An 18,970-nucleotide genomic window follows, 5' to 3' on the forward strand; every position below is an offset into this window, starting at 1 on the left:
ATGTGCATTTTTGCATAGGGTCATTCCTATTAAAAAGTTTGGAACAAATTGGGGTTAGCGAGGATTGTGAAAGTTTGACTTCTTCCAGACTGAAAAAAAAAAAAAGTAGATAAAAATAAGCAAAATTAAAAAAAAAAATTCTTAACCTCAGCTGTGTTTCTGAAAAGACTAATGCATTTACAGACTGTTAGCTTCTTCCTGGTTACAAGAAAGCTCCATCAAAAATATGGTTTTTGGTTACACTATATGTTAAGTAAGTTGAATTTAAATAAAATCTAAAAAAAATGGATTCTCGTATCTACTACTGTGTTTTAAGCAATATAAATATGAAATGACATTTCAATGAAAAATAGTGACTCCAAATTAAAGCATGCACAGTTAAACCTAAATGATCATAACAAAATAACCAGACAGGCGGACTCAACATTTCCCTGGTAATAGAAGATAAAATACACAGGCATTTATTATCTAAATGCAATGTAAAATAAATCCAATGAGCTCGTCAATCAATCCATCCAGATTTGGAAAGAGTCAATTGTAAGTCTGCTGTTAAGCCATTTATATTAAAGATCCTTTTACTGAATATGTATTATAGAGCAATTTATCAGGTTCGTTTGTGCTAGAATGAGTACACTGGAAAGTACATGTTTCATCTGCATGCTATAACCTCAGGTACTGTCAGTAAGCCATGCTTTGTTACCTGGGTCTTTAAAATAAATCATTCCAAAGTGTCTTTAAATAGATCTAAGGTACTTAAAGGTTTTAACATGTTTAATTACTTTGAGATTTGCTATTTAGTAGACCCAGCAAAGAATTCTTAGATTTTAATCCTCACTATAATTTGAAAAATAAACACAACCAAAAATCCTAAGTAACTTCAAAATGAAAAACTGCTGTAGAACACTAATCCCTAATAATAAATAGCATAAATGTAGTTCCTCCATTTTAAGACAGGTGTCAGCCTTGTCAACAGGTTGGAAACTAATCAACAATTTATTCAGCACCCACTGTGTTCTGTGAAAGATGAAGGTTTGAGGTACGGTACCCAGGAAATGTGGAATCAGGGCATACTAGGTAACTACAAAGCATTCCAGGGACCAAAGTCCAGACTTCCAAGCCTGGTTTGCTACTAGCTTGTTATTTGGTTGGTTTGTTTAGTAATATCTATACCTAGTGTGGGGCTCGAACTCAAGACTCTGAGATCAAGAGTCACATGTCCTTATTTTTTTTTTTTTAAGATTTTATCTATTCTTGAGAGACAGAGAGAGAGACAGAGAGACAGAGAGGCAGAGACACTGGCAGAGGGAGAAACAGGCTCCATACAGGGAGCCCGACGTGGGACTTGATCCTGGGACTCCAGGATCATGCCCTGGGCCGAATGCAGGTGCTAAACCACTGAGCCACCCAGGCTGCCTGAGAGTCACATGTTCTGATTGAGCCAGCCAAGTGTCCCAACTAGTTTGTTATTTGTAAATCACAATTTCTCTAAGCTTCAGTTTCTTCTCCGTAAAATGGGTTGAATGAATGAGTTACCCTTCAGTTTTAAGCTCCTGGAACACCTGTTCCACATGGTTTAGTGTGACTCCCTAGGCACGAGATCCCATAGGGCACTCCCAGCGACCACACATGGATCACCCTTCCTGCAGCTGCTGATCTGTTCCCAGTGTCCACCTGCCCTGCTAGACTATAAGCTCTGGGAGACCAGGGATCTGTCTATCTTGGTCACCAAATAGTCTCAAGTAATTTTTAAAAAACATTTTATTTATTTATGCATGAGACACCCACACACAGAGAGACAGAGAGAGAGAGAGAGAGAGAGAGAGGCAGAGATACAGGCAGAGGGAGAAGCAGGCTTCATGTGAGGAGCCCGATGCAGGACTCAGTCCTAGGACTTCAGGATCACACCCTGTGCCGAAGGTAGATGCTCAACCACTGAGCCACCCAGGCATCCCTCAAGTAATTTTATTCAATAAACAGTTGATGAACACATTCCTTAGATTTCCCAAAAATACTTTAAAAGCCCACCATTCTGTATACGTTACTGTGAATTGCTTCACCATCACCACATCACCCGAAATTTCCTGTCTCCCTCATTTTCTAAGTCATTTGTTCATTCTTGCCAAAGCCTTCCTTTCTAACCTGATTCCCTTCATATCAGGGTCCATTCTCTAGGCGTCCAAGACTGCAAACATCATTTCTGTGAAAACCATTTGTTTTCATTTTTGTCTCCCCACTAGATTGGAGAGTCCTTAAGCTGGACACGTGTGGCTCATATTTTCCCCAAAACTTCACAGAGGAACAAATAGGAATGATAAATATTTGGATGGATGGAAGGTTAAGGATATCACAAAAAAAAAAAAGAAGGAAAGGGAAGGGCTTGGACTCAGAGAAAAGTAATAAAAGCAAGGGACATTCACTGCAAAGGAAGCATGAGTAGTACTCACCAGCAGAATAACTACACACAAGAAGAAACATATTCTAAGACTTTCTAACTACAGATAGTAGGGTGATGGTATCACCAACAAGAATAGAAAAGTGGAAAGTAAAATAAAATAAAATGAAGGAAGGAAGCTAAACAGCAGGTGTTTCTGTGGGGGAGGGAGGAACTGGGAGGAGAGGGAGATGACCTTTGGGAGCCAGGAAAGTGTGGGGTCAGTGGTGTTAAGGGACCATACCCAAGTGTAGCTAATCTGAGAGCAAATGACAAACAAGCCGGGAGCGCTGAGGGGCCGGAGCTCAAGGTTCAGGCACACGAGTCACAGGATTTCAGAGCTGGAGGGGGAACTCTGGAAGGCACATCGGCCACACTCTCACTTTCCACATGAGCGAAGTCTTAGAAGGGTGCCTTGCCCAAGTCCTACTGCCAGCGTGCAGCCCAGCCAGGCTGGTCCAAATCCTCCCATTTCTCGTCTCGTGTCACTTCCACCACACGGCAGGTGCTTCCAAGCATCTTTATACAAAGGTGGCAACCAAAGCCCTGAGATTCTTAGCCATCAACATTTTTAATCACTCTTTCCGGCCTAAGGGCAGTGGCAGGCAACACTATAAAGACAGGCACTGTTGCACAACAGGTAGAACTGGGCTGAAGTCACACCACCCAGCTTCACTAAAACACCTGGGTACGCTCGGTATGGTTATTATTCTAAGATCCAGGAGAGATGCTTTCAAAGTCTGGCGTTATGCGTGATTCAGACAATTATGGGCCACGTTCCCAAGCTACTGATGGGGATTTTTGACTGCATTTCTTTTATTTCTATCTACTCATATAAACAAATGCTGCAAGATTATATATTACGGTGCACTTATAATGGTATAAACATCATACAGGTCTGGCAGTGCAATAAATGTAACAATCCAACAGTCTTCATTGTCCTTTTTTGCTCCCCTCACACACTCGAGCAAATTATTCACCTACGAAGCAGAGGAATTCGGAAACGGGAACAGCTCTTCTAAATGATATCAGTTAAAATAACCAGTAAAAGACTGACCACGTGCATCGGGTGCTTGATGTAGGGATGTTTGCTGACACAGCCAAACTGTAAGTTGAGCACAAGTAGTCACGCCTAATGGCAGAGAGCCCACAAGTGTGGCCCTGACTGCGCACGACACACGGCCCATGTGAACAGTTACACATGGATAGTGGCAGTGAGTGACACACACGCCATGATACCAACTCATTCGCCCTACTTGGTACAATGTCTCTGGCTTTTATGCACCTTCTCAATCACTCGACACCAGCTAAGGCCCATTGTCAAGCTGGACACCTTAGGAAACTCAAAGTATCAGCTGAAAAAAAGTTATGATTCAGCAACTGCTAGAAATGTGGGCGTTTCATCATTTCCAGGGACACCAGGATTCCAGCTTCCCGGGCACACCTGCATTCTCTGTGCCAACAGTAGACACCGTGTTCTCATTACGTTCTCCTCTGGTCGGGGCTTCTTCTTTACCCCCACATCCCTTACCCTCTCACCAAGGAATCACACCTGCCCCTACTCGAGAGTTCACTCCTCCCTCCATGGCTTCTCTGGGGAAGATGCCCCGCCCTGGGCATCCAGAACCCCGTGCAGGTTGGCTCCCCAAGAACCTGGAGATCGTAATACCTGCACCTTTCTCTCAAGCACTTGGTTTTACTCTTTCCAGACAGAAACACTGGGTTCTAGGCCGCTTGGTGCCTTACGTAACACTGCAGAACGTGGCAACAGTTGTACAATCTGGAGAACAAAACAGGAAACTGCTCTTTTAACGCATGAAAAAAAAATGAACCTGTTTACACATTTTCATGGGAGTCTGGGCAATTAGACAACACCCAAATTTATATATTTGGTTTAGAAACTCTCCCTACTAGAAATCACGACTGCAAATATTTTCCTTTTGAACTTACCTCACAATTGTTTTATATTCCCTCAACCCATTTTTTTTTTTTTTAAGATTTTATTTATCTGAGAAAAGAGCAAGCACGAGGGGCAGGGGAGAGGGAGAAGCAGAATCCCGGCTGAGCAGGGAGCCCGCTGCGGGGGCTCGATCCCAGGATCCTAGGATCATGACCTGAGCCGGAGGCAGACACTTCACCGACTGAGCCACTCAGGGGCTCCTCCCTCAGCCCATTTTTTAAATGCCATTTCCTGGACGTGTGATGTGCCAAGTGTGTTAAAGCCTGAAGCACGCCTCAGCTCTGTCCCAGCGCCCAGCTCAGCTGTCCCCGGGGCGGGCGAGGTGGGCAATCCGTGTCACAGTGCACGGCGAGAGCACGCGTCCCCGGGCTCGTACCTCCCGCCCATCAGCCGATGAGAGCAGGTAAGAGGAGTCCCCTGAGTAACCAGAACCTAATCTACATCGAGGCTTCGCCAACATAAATCGGCAGCCGGAGTTCTCCCGGTTGTACACACCCAAAGTGAAGCAGAGGCGCTCCGATCTCCAGGCAACGGGCCCAGAGGCCGGCAGCTGGGCCCGGGAGTGCTGGGGTGCAGGGACGTCGGGGGGCCCGATCCAGGGGAGCAGCAGTGGCGGGATCCGCACTCGGGTCCCCGCCGGCCACCGTGGCGAGAGGACAGCCACGGAGTTACACCGCGAGGACTTCCTGTCCTTCCTGTCCGCCCCCCCCCCCCGCTGCCAGAGATGCTCTCCGTTCACCGAACAGATACGTGCACACATGAAGTGAGACAGAGTCAGGTGTGAGACACAAGGCTACTCCTGTTAACACATCCTACCTGCAAAGGTCCCCAAACCCTCATTTTCCATCGCTTGTCTGTCCGTGACAGCCTGGTTCCTCTTCTGCTTCCTAGGACCATCGAGGCTGCGCCCAGTGCCAAGGCTCTGCTCGCTCGCCCTTATTTCAGGACCAGAGGCACGGGATCCAAAAGTGGAAAGGAACCGTAAGGACCATGGACTCACCCAAAGGTAAGAACCCCGGCAAAAACATCACTGCAGAGCGCCTGTGCCTGAGCACACTCCCAAGGCTCCCACGGTGAGCCACGACGCCGGGATACATTACTGAGCACTCGGTCCCCTTCTGAATTAAGTATCCCATGTCCCTGGATATCATAATTTGTACATATGTTGACACTGAGTGAACACAGGTGGACTCTACCAGCAGAAAACAGTGGACAAGTTTACTCAATAGGGTGGAGATGTTCTATACCATGTAGAGTCTGAATTTAGGTTAAATCTCAGGTACATTGCACTTACCCACCTCACTAACCCATCCATCCGTTTCCTGGGAAATTTCAGGACAAAAGCTAAAGAAGGAGAAGCAAAAAAATAGATAGTTCTAAAAATATTCCATTCTCTTTCAGGCTTTTTTTTTTTTTTAATAAAGCTGCCCCTGAAAAAGGCAATAGGAAAAGGCTCTATAAATGTATGAAAGGTTGTCCTGTTTTCCCGAGGGCAGCCACAAAATGCCAATTGCACCAAAGTGCGATGGATTTTTAAAATCCTGCAAAATGTTTGTGGTTCTCTTTAGAAGGCCTGGGTCTAAAGACAAACTTTTGTTAGAAAGGTTTAAAACTCTGAGGAACAAAGTAGTCTTGGAAGCTCTCTCAAAAATAACCAGGCTGTTTCCAGAACTGAGAAAACAACCAGTGCTCCCACTATTTAAATTAGTTTGGAATAGGCCCATTTTCCCATCATCTGAGTCCTATTTTGATTTCTCCCACCCTGAAGATATACACTGACTTCTCAATTAACAGAAAACCAGCATTATTTGTGAAAATGGTTGAGAAGTCAACGATGACAGCAGAAACTGCTGTTAGGTATTCACATAATATATTACAGATGATGATAATTCTTGCCCTTAGAGATCACAAATTCTAAAAGAAAAACGCGGGGTATATATTTTTAATTTTTTTTTAACCAAAAGTGTGGGTTAGCAATTCTTTTTTTTTTATTTTTTTATTTTTTTTGGGTTAGCAATTCTGAAGCTACATTAGGAGTATGTTCTAAGACTGAACAAGTAATGCTATCAGGAATAATGAGTGGCAGGTTTCCCACAGAGAAGGGAGCAGGGGGAAAAAAAAAACTTCAAATAATTTTTTTACTTGCCATCTGTCCACAGAAACCAAGAATATTTTACCCAGTTTTCAACAGTAGCTTCTTCCTAACAAACCAAAACTTTAGGAAATGGGCAAGGTCATAATGAACCCTGTGGTGTGAAACTGGCATTGGCAGGAATTTCTGTTTTTTTAAGACGCACACACAGAGAAAGAAAGACAAATATATATGTGTATATATGTAGAAAGAAATACACAGAGAAAAAGAGCTAGAAACAGAGAAGCAGAGTTAGAGGGAGAGGAGTAGCACACACACCCTCAAATTTACTTCATTGCTCTGTTATAGCTGACAGGGCCAGGAAACAATGATAAGCCAATGGCAATGCCACTTAGTGCTCCAATCTTGGTGTCTAAGCACAATTCTCCACTAAAAGGAACCAGGGCTCCTGGTGGATGGAACCTGTAATGTCTTACTGAGAAAGAGCAAAGAAGTGCTCAAGAACCATGTGGTCATGTGAGCAGGACACAGAAACCCTGAAGGGGCTCCCAGAGGCCACATCAGGGACAATCTGAACTAAATAAATGGGCTTAGTAATGATTTATAATCCATAAAATAAAGAATTTATGTGCCCATATTTAAATAAATAAATAAATAAATAAATAAATAAATAAATAAATAAATAAATAAAGAAGAGAAAGTTTAGCTTTTCAGAAGAATTCCAAATATTAACTGTAGGAATGTCAGAAGTAGAGAAATCACTGATTTGGTTACCTACCAGCATCATAATGTCAAAGAATGATCTAAGGATGCTAAAACTAGTAGGCAAACACACGATGAGAAGCATACTTTATATTGTCTCAAAGTATCTCCTCATATCTTTTACTTTTTTTTAAGTGAATCATTGATTTTTTTTTTTTTTTTTACTCCATTGTGTAAAAACTCTTGAGAATATTTACCAGAAGATATACAAAAATGCTCATCACGGGGCACTTGGGTGGCCCAGTTGGGTAAGCATCAACTCTTGATTTCACCTCAGGTCTTGATCTCAGGGTCATGAGTTTAGGCTCCACACTGGGCGTGGAGCCTATTAAAAAAAGCCAGAAATGGTCATCACAACACTGTTGGAATAGGAAACTCTGGAAGCAACCCAAATGTCCACCATCAGGAGAACGGATATATAACCTGTGGTACAGTCACACAGTGGGACAGCATAAAGAGGAAAAGCACAGGAAACCCAGCTCTAAAGCATCAGGATCATGCGTGGTTCTTCAAGCACGGTTTCAAGACCATCAGCATCACTGGGCTTGTTAACCACCACGCTCTCCTCCCCACACCAACTGGATTATAAACTGGGGCAGGGGCGGGGTCAGCGGGGCAGCAAGTCGGTTGTGGAAGGCCTCCAGGGGAGTCTGTTAGACTCAGGTTAGAGCATCACTGTTTTGGCTGAATGTCAGTAACACCTGGGCAAGACAAGCTGGTCTCAGAAGAACACAATATGTCCATTTAATAGTGAATAACTGGCTAACCGAAATTAATGGTGTTTATACCAAAAACATAGTAAAGCTATAAAGAAAGGCAAGAAATGATTAATACAAGTTACTTTGTGGAAGAAAGTGGGTAAAGTATGGGGAAGGGCCACACAACAGCCTCTGAGAAGAACAGCACCTTATTTCTTCCATTAGGCAGTGGGTATGAGAATCTCCCCACATTTTTTAAATGATGGGGGAAGACAATACCTTTACGATGAACAACAAGGAAATCATCACCTCATTGCTATCAAATTTAATTAAAGTTAAGGGAAAAATCTTATTACGCTTCCTGATAGGATGCACCGAGGAGGACACCACAGCACTTCTGTGGTCTTCCTGCCGCAAATGTGTAACTGGAATCTAATCCTCAAGAAACATCAGACAGGCTCAGGGATGTCCTACAAAACACCTAGTGGTACTCTTCTGAAATGTTGAGGTCATGAAGGGCAAGGAAAAACTGAGCAACTGTTTCAGACTAGAGGTGATTAAAGAGAAATGACAATTACATGCAATGTAATTTATATTGGATTCTAGACCAGAAAAATACTTTTTTTTTTTATTATAAAGGACATTAGTAGGGAAAGTCATGCTATTTGAATGCCTATATATTAGATAATCATGAAATGTCAATTTTACCTTTCTGACTTTGATAATTACAGTGTCGCTGTGCCCTGTTTTTAGTAAAACTTGAAGTATTTGGAAGCAAAGGCCATTATATCGTTAACTTTCAAAAGGTTCGAAATAAAAAATGTGCATGTCCGTGTGTCTGTGTGTGTGCATGGAAAGACAGAGAATGATAAAGCCAATGTGGTGAAATATTAACACTTAGGGAAGCTGGCTGGGTGAACAACATATGGAAAATCTTTGACCTATTTTTGCAACTTTTCATAAGTCTGATTTATTGTAAAATAACAATTTCAAATCATTTAACTTGCCATTTGTCCACAGAAACCAAGAATATTATACCCAGTTTTCAACCAAGAATTCTTTTGGTTTGCTAACAGACCAAAAGAATTCGTTGTTACAATAACTCACTGCAACAAATAATAATTCATAGCAAACCTCTGACATTGGCAGCTCTAAAGAGAACCACCACCTATTGTCTATCCCTCCTCTCTGTAAGTCAGAACAATTATGTCTCAGAGGTAACAACCTGAAAGTGGCAATGCACAGAAGATGTTCTTATAATTCCAACTCAGAAAGTTATGTGACAAATTATCAAATCCCTCTGGGTTGCTTTCGCCTTCTGAAAAATGAAGGGATTCTATTCTTTCAGATTATCTTTAGGGTCTATTCTAATTCTTACATTGCCAAGAATCCATACATGAATTTTGTAATAAACATACTTACTGCTTGCTTTACAATTTTTTTTATAATTTTATTTTTTATTGGTGTTCCATTTGCCAACACTTTATAATTTTAAAGCAAAATATAAATACTACTAAAATCTGGAAGTTCAGGGGTAACCATAGCCTGGACAATACATTTTCATTAACTAGCTACCCTAATTCTATCCTCCATACTAGCTTCCAAAATGTATGACCTGGGGCCAGGATGGCATTTGGCCACTCACTTATTTCTTATAGTCTAGGAAATAATTTTCTTGTGCTGTTGAATTTCTGTCGCTGAACCAGCTTTGCCAATAAGCATAGCCAAACACCTCAATCATCAGGCTGCTGGGCACGCAGACACAGAAATTAATCTCCGAATCTGTGGCAGGCAAATAACATCTATCACATCTTTTAAATGTAATACGAGCAATGAAACAATCTGAATGGATTTTTATCTACTATTCTGGAGAAAATTTACTGGTACACTAAACACAATTAATATCCACATAGGTATAATGGTTATTCAGCTGACTTTAATAAACAAAACCAAGTAAGTAACTTAATTGTTGTGCCTGAATTGCTAATACTCTTTTTTTGTTCTATTTTTTGTTCTATTTTTTGGCTTAGATATCATTATTAAAACTGAACACTATGCTCGGGTGCCTGGGTGGCTCAGTGGGCTAAGCGTCTGCCTTAGGCTCAGGGCATGATCTTGGGGTCCTGGGATCGAGTCTCACGTCAGGTTCCCTGCTCAATGGGGAGTCTGCTTCTTCCTCTGCCTTTACGCTCCTGCTGTCTGTTTCTCTCTCAACAACAAAAAAAATTTTTAAAACGAAAAAAAACCTGAACGCTATCCTGTGACATCATGCTTATTTTTAAGTAATAAAAAAAGTACAACACATAAAGCAAATGGTATTTTGTAGTGGCTACTCACCTGAGAGCTCTTGCCACATTTAGCGTCTCCTGAAACGATCACAATTTGATTCTGAAGCAGATTCTCCATAAAGGAGTATTTTTCTTTCCATATTGGAAGATCTTCTCTCTCTTTTAGAAGTTTATAATAACGTGATGAGTATGGCAAACCATCGAAAGGGTTAAGTTCCAAATCCTCACAAGCCAAAATCCCCTCCTCATCCCCATCACTGGAATCTAGGGATTCGGGGAAATAGCGTTTCTCAGAGGCAGAGTTTGGGCATTCCAGTTCTTCCTCTTCCATCTTGTCCACGAGGGAGCTCAAGCAGCTGGCATCCTATGTTCCAGTTTCTCCTACAATAACCCACTGCGAACAGGGTTGATACAGACTTGGACGTCTTAATCGCCAAGACTTTGGTTCAAAGTCTCTGCAAGCTGAAGTCCTCAAATCTGCATCTGGTCTTCCTCGCCCGGTTACCTTCTGTGCTGGCTCAGGTAAGCACTCTTCTGCACGTTGAACGACCGTCCATAAATCGCACTATAAACACACAAACAAAAAAAGGGGGATAATCAGGTACACATACAAGATGTGCAAAAGAAAGAAGCACAGGTGTTCAAAACAGAAGCAGTAATGGGTTTTTTTCTGTGAACTGGTTACTGCTGCCTATTTGAAAGACCAGGAATAATTCAGGCTAGCTCTTAAAGTCTGGTCAGCTGCAATTTTCTCCTGGCCAGCTTGGGGACAGTTCCACACTGGACCGGGTGCTCTCTGCCTAACCTCCAGCACAGGCCCTGACAGTGAACCAGGGGATGGGGGATGAGTGGGGGGGTGGGTACATGGTGGCTGTAAGGCTCCACCATGTGGTCTCTAGTCCCACCGCAAAAGAGATGCTGGATCGTGTCATGGGGAAAACTGTGAGGGCCCAGTGAGTGTTCCCCTAACACTGGTTTATTTTTAATTAAGAAATTCTCTAGCTTAAAGGAAGATTTTATACAAAATTTCATTTAGATTTGCTTATGCCGGTTTACTATGACAGGTAAGGAAAGTGGATTTCTTTTTTTCCCTCTCAGGCTACAGTTAGTTAGCTTTTATTAATAAGATCTTTTGTTGGTTTCATCAAACCAGAAACCTCACACATACTTCTTGAAATTCCAGGGTCTTGAGCCTAAAATGTCAGATTCAAGAGGCAATAAAATATTTATTTTATTTATTGTCTTAAAGATTTTATTTATTTATCTGAGAGACAGAGAGCATGAGCAGAGAGCGAGGGAGAAGCAGACTCCCCACTGAGCAGGGAGTCCGATGCAGGGCTTGATCCCAGGACCCTGGGATCATGAACTGAGCCAAAGGCAGATGCTTAACCGACTGAGCTACCCAGGCACCCTAAGAACATTTTAAATGAAGAAGTCACCCAAGCAAGGGCAAATTTACTCCAGTAACTTATTCCCTACGTGTCAGGTAAGTGATCTTTCAATTATGAGTGATTTTTAAAAATCCAATCAATATTGCTGGAAATAAGCCCCTTTTCCCATTAACCAGGTAAAAACTAGAAACACAGAGAAGAAACTCAAGCAAAAAAGAACACAGCATAGCCTATAATTCATGATATTCTCAGTTACATTACTCTTTTCACAGCACCCCATTTATGGTAACCATTGCTTTAGATGTTTAGGGGGCTCACAGGGCTAGCTCCTCATCCTATGTAATACGACAGGCTTCTTCACTATTCAAGCCAGGCTCCAGGGAAACACTCAGGAAGCACTTGTTGAGTGCCTTCTTGGGGCTTCAGTTATAACACACCTAAGGATACTTTGAGGTCAGGACCAACACTTTTATAAACTCACACACAAATAGGCCAAAAGAGGGAGAAATTAATAACTAGAGGGAGGAGAGAAAGGATGTTTTAGCTCATCAAAGGTAGAGTTCTTCAAAATCCATTCTGAAAGCTGCTGCTTCAAAATTAAAATGGTATAATAACATAAATGCAGTATGGATGAACGGCACAGCTCTTTGCTGCTCCTATGGGTGAGACCACATGGAGCCAGCTCCAAGAAACACGATGGCTTAAGATCACAGGACAAGGGCAGCCTGGGTGGCTCAGCGGTTTAGCGCCGCCTTCAGCCCAGGGCCTGATCCTGGAGACCTGGGATCGAGTCCCATGTCGAGCTCCCTGCGAGGAGCCTGCTTCTCCCTCTGCCTGTGTCTCTGCCTCTGTGTGTGTGTGTGTGTGTCTCATGAATAAATAAATATTTTTTAAAAAAATCACAGGACAAGCTAACTTTGAGAAGGTATCTAAGAATCAAAAAACTCCACTGCTTAAGAGAAGTTAACATTTGGTTTTATATTCCATTTTTCCTTTATTCTGCTTAGAATTCCTTCTAGAGGTTCTCATTCTACATATAAATTGCTCTTCTTATGACCAATGATTGCCATAGGAACAATTTCTGAACTGTTTTACCAAAACAAAACAAGCTATTATTTTTTACCAAATAAACACCCTTGAAATGTGTCTCTTTGTCGTATAATGCTCCCTAAAGGGGCAATAATCTTGTAATTAAAGTAAAATCTTATTTATAAAGTATTGACCACTTTGAGCCTGTGGGGGAAGAGTCGAGTTTTCCGAACGGCATGTCTCCAGAGATTGGAGAGTCACCAGGCCCCCTCAGCACATGTACACAATCCAGCTCCATCACCCACTTCTGTGTCACGTGGATTGAAGGTGGCTGCACACGCTCTGCAGGCTCCCCTAGGGAGGTGGAGTCTACTTCCTCTCCCCCTGTCTGGCCCTGTGAATCACTGTGATCAAAAGAATGCGGTGAAGGGATGTTGAACCACATTCACATGACTGGAACACGCCCTCTTGGAGCCAGCTGTCATTCTGTGAGACGCCCAAGCCACCGGAGAGGCCACTGGGAAGGGACTAAAGCTGGGCTTCCTCTGACAGACAGTACGGACGTGCCATGTGGGTAAGCCACGGGAGACCCTTCCCCAGGTCAGCTCTCCAGATGACCACAGGCCCAGCCAACATGACCGGCAAAAGCAGCACTCACGGCCACCCAGTCAATCCAAGGGACCGTGAGAGGGAACACACACGGTCACCACTTCTGTAGGTTCTCCGTTCCGGGGGTTTGGCCTTACAGCAACAGATACCCAGACCTCTGCCTGCTAGAACAGCCTAACTTTCTCTTCATGACTTGGGGTCACTGATCCATCAGTTCCCAAACAGAAAGATGTCCTCAGACTTTAGGGTCCAAGGATCCACTGGTCCAGAGCCCCTCTTTTCTTTTCTTTTTTTTTTTTAATTTATTTTTATTCATTAATGAGAGAGAGAGAGAGAAGCAGAAGCAGGCTCCCTGCGAGGAGCCCGATGTGGGACTCTATCCCAGGACTCGGGGATCATGACCTGAGCCACCCAGGCATCCCCGGAGCCCCTCTTTCTGTAGGGATTCAGTACCCATGTCACACTGTGGTCAACATGCTTACCTAGCGGGGCCTTGTCTGCTTTTCTGACCAACTCTACCAGGCATGTTAGAAACCAGTTAGGCTTGTTTGACAAAAATACTTGTAAAGGTTGAGTCCTCAAAAGGTTCTATATTGAATCCAAGGAGTCTGAGGGGCAGAGCTATGAAGTTTGTGACAATCTGTTTTCACTACTCAGAGGGACTCTCTGCTGCTCCGTAGTTTGAGTTCCAGATTTAGAGGGGGGCAGTGGCGGAGTTTTCATGATACACAACACCTCTCTGCGTTTATTCTGCAACTGGCACAAGCCGTATCAGTATTTTCTTAGATGTAATTAAGTACATACAAGAGATCCGTGTTTTGGCCTTTGGCAGATTTAGCAGTACCAAGAAGGGAAAACAAACATGGCAGGTTACATGCCACTCAAAATAAAAGTTAATAAAATTTGTTCTGTTAGCAGTATCAGGTACATTTCACTACAAGAACCAGAAAGATTGGTTTTTGCTCCTTTTCAAAGCATTCTTACATATAAATTGTAGCCTGCATAATTTGTCAAGGACTGCCCTTTGAAGTGAGTCTATTACGACTTTTAAATGAGCATTTATGAAAACAACACAGAGCTAATGTAACATGAAACTCCCTCAACAAGAAAGACTCAGAAGTTGGTGTAAGATGAGCTATGTCTTAGTCATCTGGATCCTTGACTCTGATGCAGTTAATTCTAGAAATATAGTTCACAGAAAAGATAAAGTTTGCAAGGGATTATGTAAAACAAGATTGCGAAATTTGTCCTGAGAAACTTTGGGTTAGGTTTTATGGTTCAATGCTCCTCTTCGACATTTTCCTCCGTGTTCAATTTACTATAAATACATTCTTCACACCTATCAAATTCTCAAAGGTACAACATTAGGATTTTGCAGAGATCGAACAGGGCCTATGTGGTCTCATTCAGTCTCACAGCTTTGGTGCCACCTATATGAGGAGGACTCCCATTTACACGTCCTGTCAATCCTCACTCTAATCTTCGGTCTCCTATGTTCTACTACTGCCTCATCACATCCCATGTGGATTTTTAAAAGGCATTTCATTTCAAACTATGTCCTAAACTGAGCTCTCGATATTTACCTCAAAGCCACAAACCTGGTCTTTTCCACACCAATTACTTCCTTTCCTTCAATTGCTCAGACCAAAAAATCTGAAGTTATTCTTGATTTTTCTCAATCTTGAATTCCACATCTGTTCCTTCAATGGATGTACTAGGCTGATAAGCCTACAGAGATGTGCACATCCTAATCCCCAGAACCTAGGAACGTGTGCTTTGAATGCCACAAAGGGCTGAAGATGTCATGAAGGTAAAGTCCTCGAGCTAGGGGGACTATCCTGGTGAGTCCAATCTAATCTTGAGAGCACTGGTATCAGACCATCTTTCCCAGTTATAGTCAGAGGGAGAGAGGACAATGGAAGATGGGCCAGAGCGATAGATACAGTGCTGTTGGCTTTGAAAACAGAGGGAGGGCCATGAGCCAAAGAATGAGAGGGTGGCCTCTAAAAGCTGAGTAGACAAGGAAATGGATTCTCTTCTAGTCTCCAGAAAGGAACACAGCCCTGTCGACCCCTTGATCATTCGATGGACTTCTAACCTATCAGACTGGAAGAGAATAAATAACCACTAACTTTGCAGTGATTTGTCATAGAAGCAACAGAAAACAACCTGATCATGTCAGTTCTATTTTCAAAATACATCAAGCACCCTTGGTGCTCCGCTGGGAGCAGGTGGTCACCTGGATCACTACAGCAGCCTGCTGGCTCGCCTTCTGGTTTCACTCCTGGCCCTATCAATCACTTCTCAACCGAGTCACGGTGGCCCCGTTAAAGTCAGCTCACGTGTCCTCTGCTCAGTCTCTACTGGCTTCCCATCTCATCTTACTCCAGGGAAAACCCCACTTAACAGGATCAACAAGGTTGGAGGCCCTGGGCTCAGCACAACCTTAGCCTTGTTTCCAACTGCTCTCTCCCCTCCCCCCCCCTTCCAGCCACGTGGCCTCTGGATGTTCCTCAGACACCCTGGCACGGGCTGGCCTCAGGACTGGCCTCAGGACGCGGCGCCTGCTCCTGGGGTTGAAATGTCCTTGTCTCAGGTGTCCCAGAGGCTAGCTCCCTTTCCTCGTAAAGGTTTTTTTTTTTTTTTTTTTTTTTTTTAAGATTTTATTTATTTATTCATGAGAGACACACACAGAGAGAGAGAAAGAGAGAGGCAGAGACACAGGCAGAGGGAGAAGCAGGCTCCAGGCAGGGAGCCCAGTGCGGGACTCGATCCCAGGACTCCGGGGTCACGCCCTGGGCCAAAGGGAGATGCTCAACCACTGAGCCACCCAGGCATCCCCCTTGTAAAGGTCTTTATCAAATGTCAACTGGATGAGGGGCTTACTGGCCACCCTGTCTAAACTCTGACCCACACCCCCTGCGACTCATACCCACTTCCCAGCCTCCTCCTGCTTTGTTCCTTCCCCTTGATGCTCACCATGGTCCAGCAAAGTCTACACTTGACCTCTTGATCTTGCTTACGTATGGCTGGTGTCCTCCACCAGAAGGCCAACACCAGGAGGCAGGGATTTGTGTCTATTTTGCTCACTGCTGTCCTACAAGAGCCTGGCACCTGCTAAGCACTCAATCAGCATTTGTTGAGTGACATTAGTACCTCAGAGGTACTTTTACTCAACTTTTCCAAGTTGCCCTACACTGTGTCTGTGACAACGTCCTTTAAAACTCCTCAGGATTCGGTCCCTCCCATTTCCCTACACCTTCGCTTCGTGCCGACATCCTACTGTTACTGTGCTGCTGGATTTCTGTGACTTTGTGTCCCCTTCCAGTCATGCAATCACAGAATCATGCTATTCCAAAGGCTCTGGCCTGAAATTGTCGTGAATTCCCAGACACGGCAATATTTCTCCAAACTGAAATATTTGTACAGGTTCTTAGTTTTCCCTTGACTCATACACCCAAACCACAGCTCATGCTTTTTTCAACATTAAAGCCGTTTTCTTCTTCCAGAAGAGTTACGGTGCAGAAAACAGCAGAGCTGAGATCTCAATCTGTCGGAGGCGCGTCCCAAGCTTGCTCTGGGCCACCCATGGTCCCAGCAGCCTGGAAATAACCGATATGGACGAGGCAACGTCCTTAGATACCAGGGAGCTCCTCAGCTGTCTGGACTACCTACCATCCTTTCCCCCACGCTTCTGCTCTCGCTACTTAGACGGTTATTGGAGCGATGCCCTCTTTGGTAATTTCCACAGTCTGAGCCTGAATATTGTGGGTGTTTAATCAGCAATTAGAGGCTGAGCAGCTAATGACTGAATCACTTTCCGTTCTTTAGGGATTTTTCCACTTCTAAGACTTCCATCTGTCTGTTTTATTATAGGTATTATTCATGATCTAATAGGTTTTCTCTGTCCTCAAGTTTTCTCATCTTCCATCCCTGTATTTCTGGCCTTCCGTTTACTGACTCAGCCAGGACCCGAGTGCTCACTGTCTACCCTGCAAACAGGCCAGTGCCACAGAGAAAACAGCCAGGTCTGGGTCCTGTCCTCATGGAGCTTACCGCCCAGCGAGGCAGAGTGTGGGGTGTGGAACAGAGATGCTCTATGACACACGGACTTAGTCTTATGGTCAAGTAACTAGAAGAAGGAAGATGTGGCTGGTACATAAAAGGAGAGAGAAAGGCTCTGGTACAGATGAGCTCACAGAGCAGATGGGGCCAGATCACCAAAGATGGTATATACACTAAAAAGATTGTGTTTTATTTTAAGTGCCATGGGTCTAACTCACCCTGTCATTTTGTGATTGAAATTCTTATTTTTACTTTCTGCTTTTCTTTACAATTCTTCTCTTAAATTTGATATATCACATATTTTTTAATACTAAAGATCATAATTTTCTTAAAGTCATTAGTGAATCAAGTTCTAGGAAAGCTGGTAACAGTTTAAGGCAAATGGCAGGATGAAACACATAATGGGGTTACGAGTTGGCTTACCAAGTCAGGCAAAAAATCATTTTCATGTACAAGAATTCTTAAGATTTATGAAAACTAAATAACATTTCTTGACCTGAGTATTTTAAATCATTTTCTGATAGGTCTATGAAAATAGTCTGTTCTGTGATCTAATTCACAGTTAACCCCTTTTTATCTCTACTCTTTGGGGAACAAGTTCTGAGCGAAAAGGGAATAAGTACACACATATCTTGCCTTTTTAAAAAAGTATTCTTTTTATATGACTCCCAAATCTGTGTTGCCACTATTTGACCAATGAATTTTTCTTGAAGACTCAGTGCTAATTTGTTGAAACTTGAGAAACATTTTGGTATCTATTTAATGTCTCCTCATATTCTGAACAGCAGTAAATTATCATTAAATATTTGTATACAGGATCAAACAGAACCAATAATTTTAAAAATGCCTAAAGATGAGTCTTCTGTAAATACTAATCTGAAAAAGTTGTCTTTTGTCATTTGTATCCCTTAATTCAGTGATTCCCTAGTGTTGCAGATTTTTTAATTGTTTGAATCACTATGCCTGATAAAGTGAACACTGATCTCTATTATGTTAGTCTAAGTATTGAAAAATAAAAAGTATTAATTCTAGCCATTTATGGGAAGAGCTCAGCAAAAGGAGGTATCTGTCTACGTGGAACCTTCGGAACCAAGCTATAGGACTAACAGAAACACTTGCTACACGTACTCAACACATTTATTCAGATTTTCACTTTGTCCTCTCCCTCTAGATGCTCTGCAGACTTACTAAAGTCAAGATCCATTTGTGAGCCATCTTTACAACTTGTACAAAAAAAGACACAGGGTTTTGCACAGACTAGGTGTTCAATAAATATTTGCTGAACTAATAAACAATATCCTTGTAACCCATAATTATAATGTTTAGAACAGAGAGGGTTAATGAGGCATTACAAATGAATAATAACTGTCTTCAGGATAAAGGGCTATTATTTTTTAGAGAACAGGATCACTGATCCAATATGCTATGCCAATTCTATTCAAAATGCTTATTTGTGGCAACATAAAGAGATTGCACTGAATATAAATCAACCCATTGCTTCCTTCATTGAAGAAGTCTTACTATTAAAAACGTCAGCTCAGTGCAACAGTATGATTAGTGCCATAGTCTATTTACATTCTGGCACAAGTTCCTTATCTTCCTGCCAACCAGTAACCGTCTATGGACTGGAACTGGTCTGCAGATG

The 18,970-nt window shown here is 42.8% G+C and overlaps 1 protein-coding gene and 1 long non-coding RNA gene across 2 annotated transcripts in view; one reads left to right on the forward strand and one right to left on the reverse strand.

The window, feature by feature from the left end:
* Positions 1 to 18,970, reverse strand: part of DHX32 (DEAH-box helicase 32 (putative)) — a 51,214-nt gene that overhangs the window by 26,191 nt on the left and 6,053 nt on the right. Inside the window, exon 2 of the mRNA XM_038579075.1 lies at positions 10,281 to 10,796. Within this exon, the coding sequence (XP_038435003.1) occupies positions 10,281 to 10,562 (282 nt within the window). The 5' untranslated portion in view covers positions 10,563 to 10,796. The remainder of the gene's footprint in view (positions 1 to 10,280; positions 10,797 to 18,970) is intronic.
* LOC119866617 lies at positions 4,663 to 7,845 on the forward strand. Its single transcript, XR_005380749.1, has 3 exons — positions 4,663 to 4,794; positions 5,283 to 5,397; positions 7,523 to 7,845. It is a non-coding gene; the product is annotated as an uncharacterized LOC119866617 (long non-coding RNA).

This window comes from Canis lupus, chromosome 28, assembly GCF_011100685.1.
Source record: "Canis lupus familiaris isolate Mischka breed German Shepherd chromosome 28, alternate assembly UU_Cfam_GSD_1.0, whole genome shotgun sequence".
Classification (NCBI taxonomy): domain Eukaryota; kingdom Metazoa; phylum Chordata; class Mammalia; order Carnivora; family Canidae; genus Canis; species Canis lupus.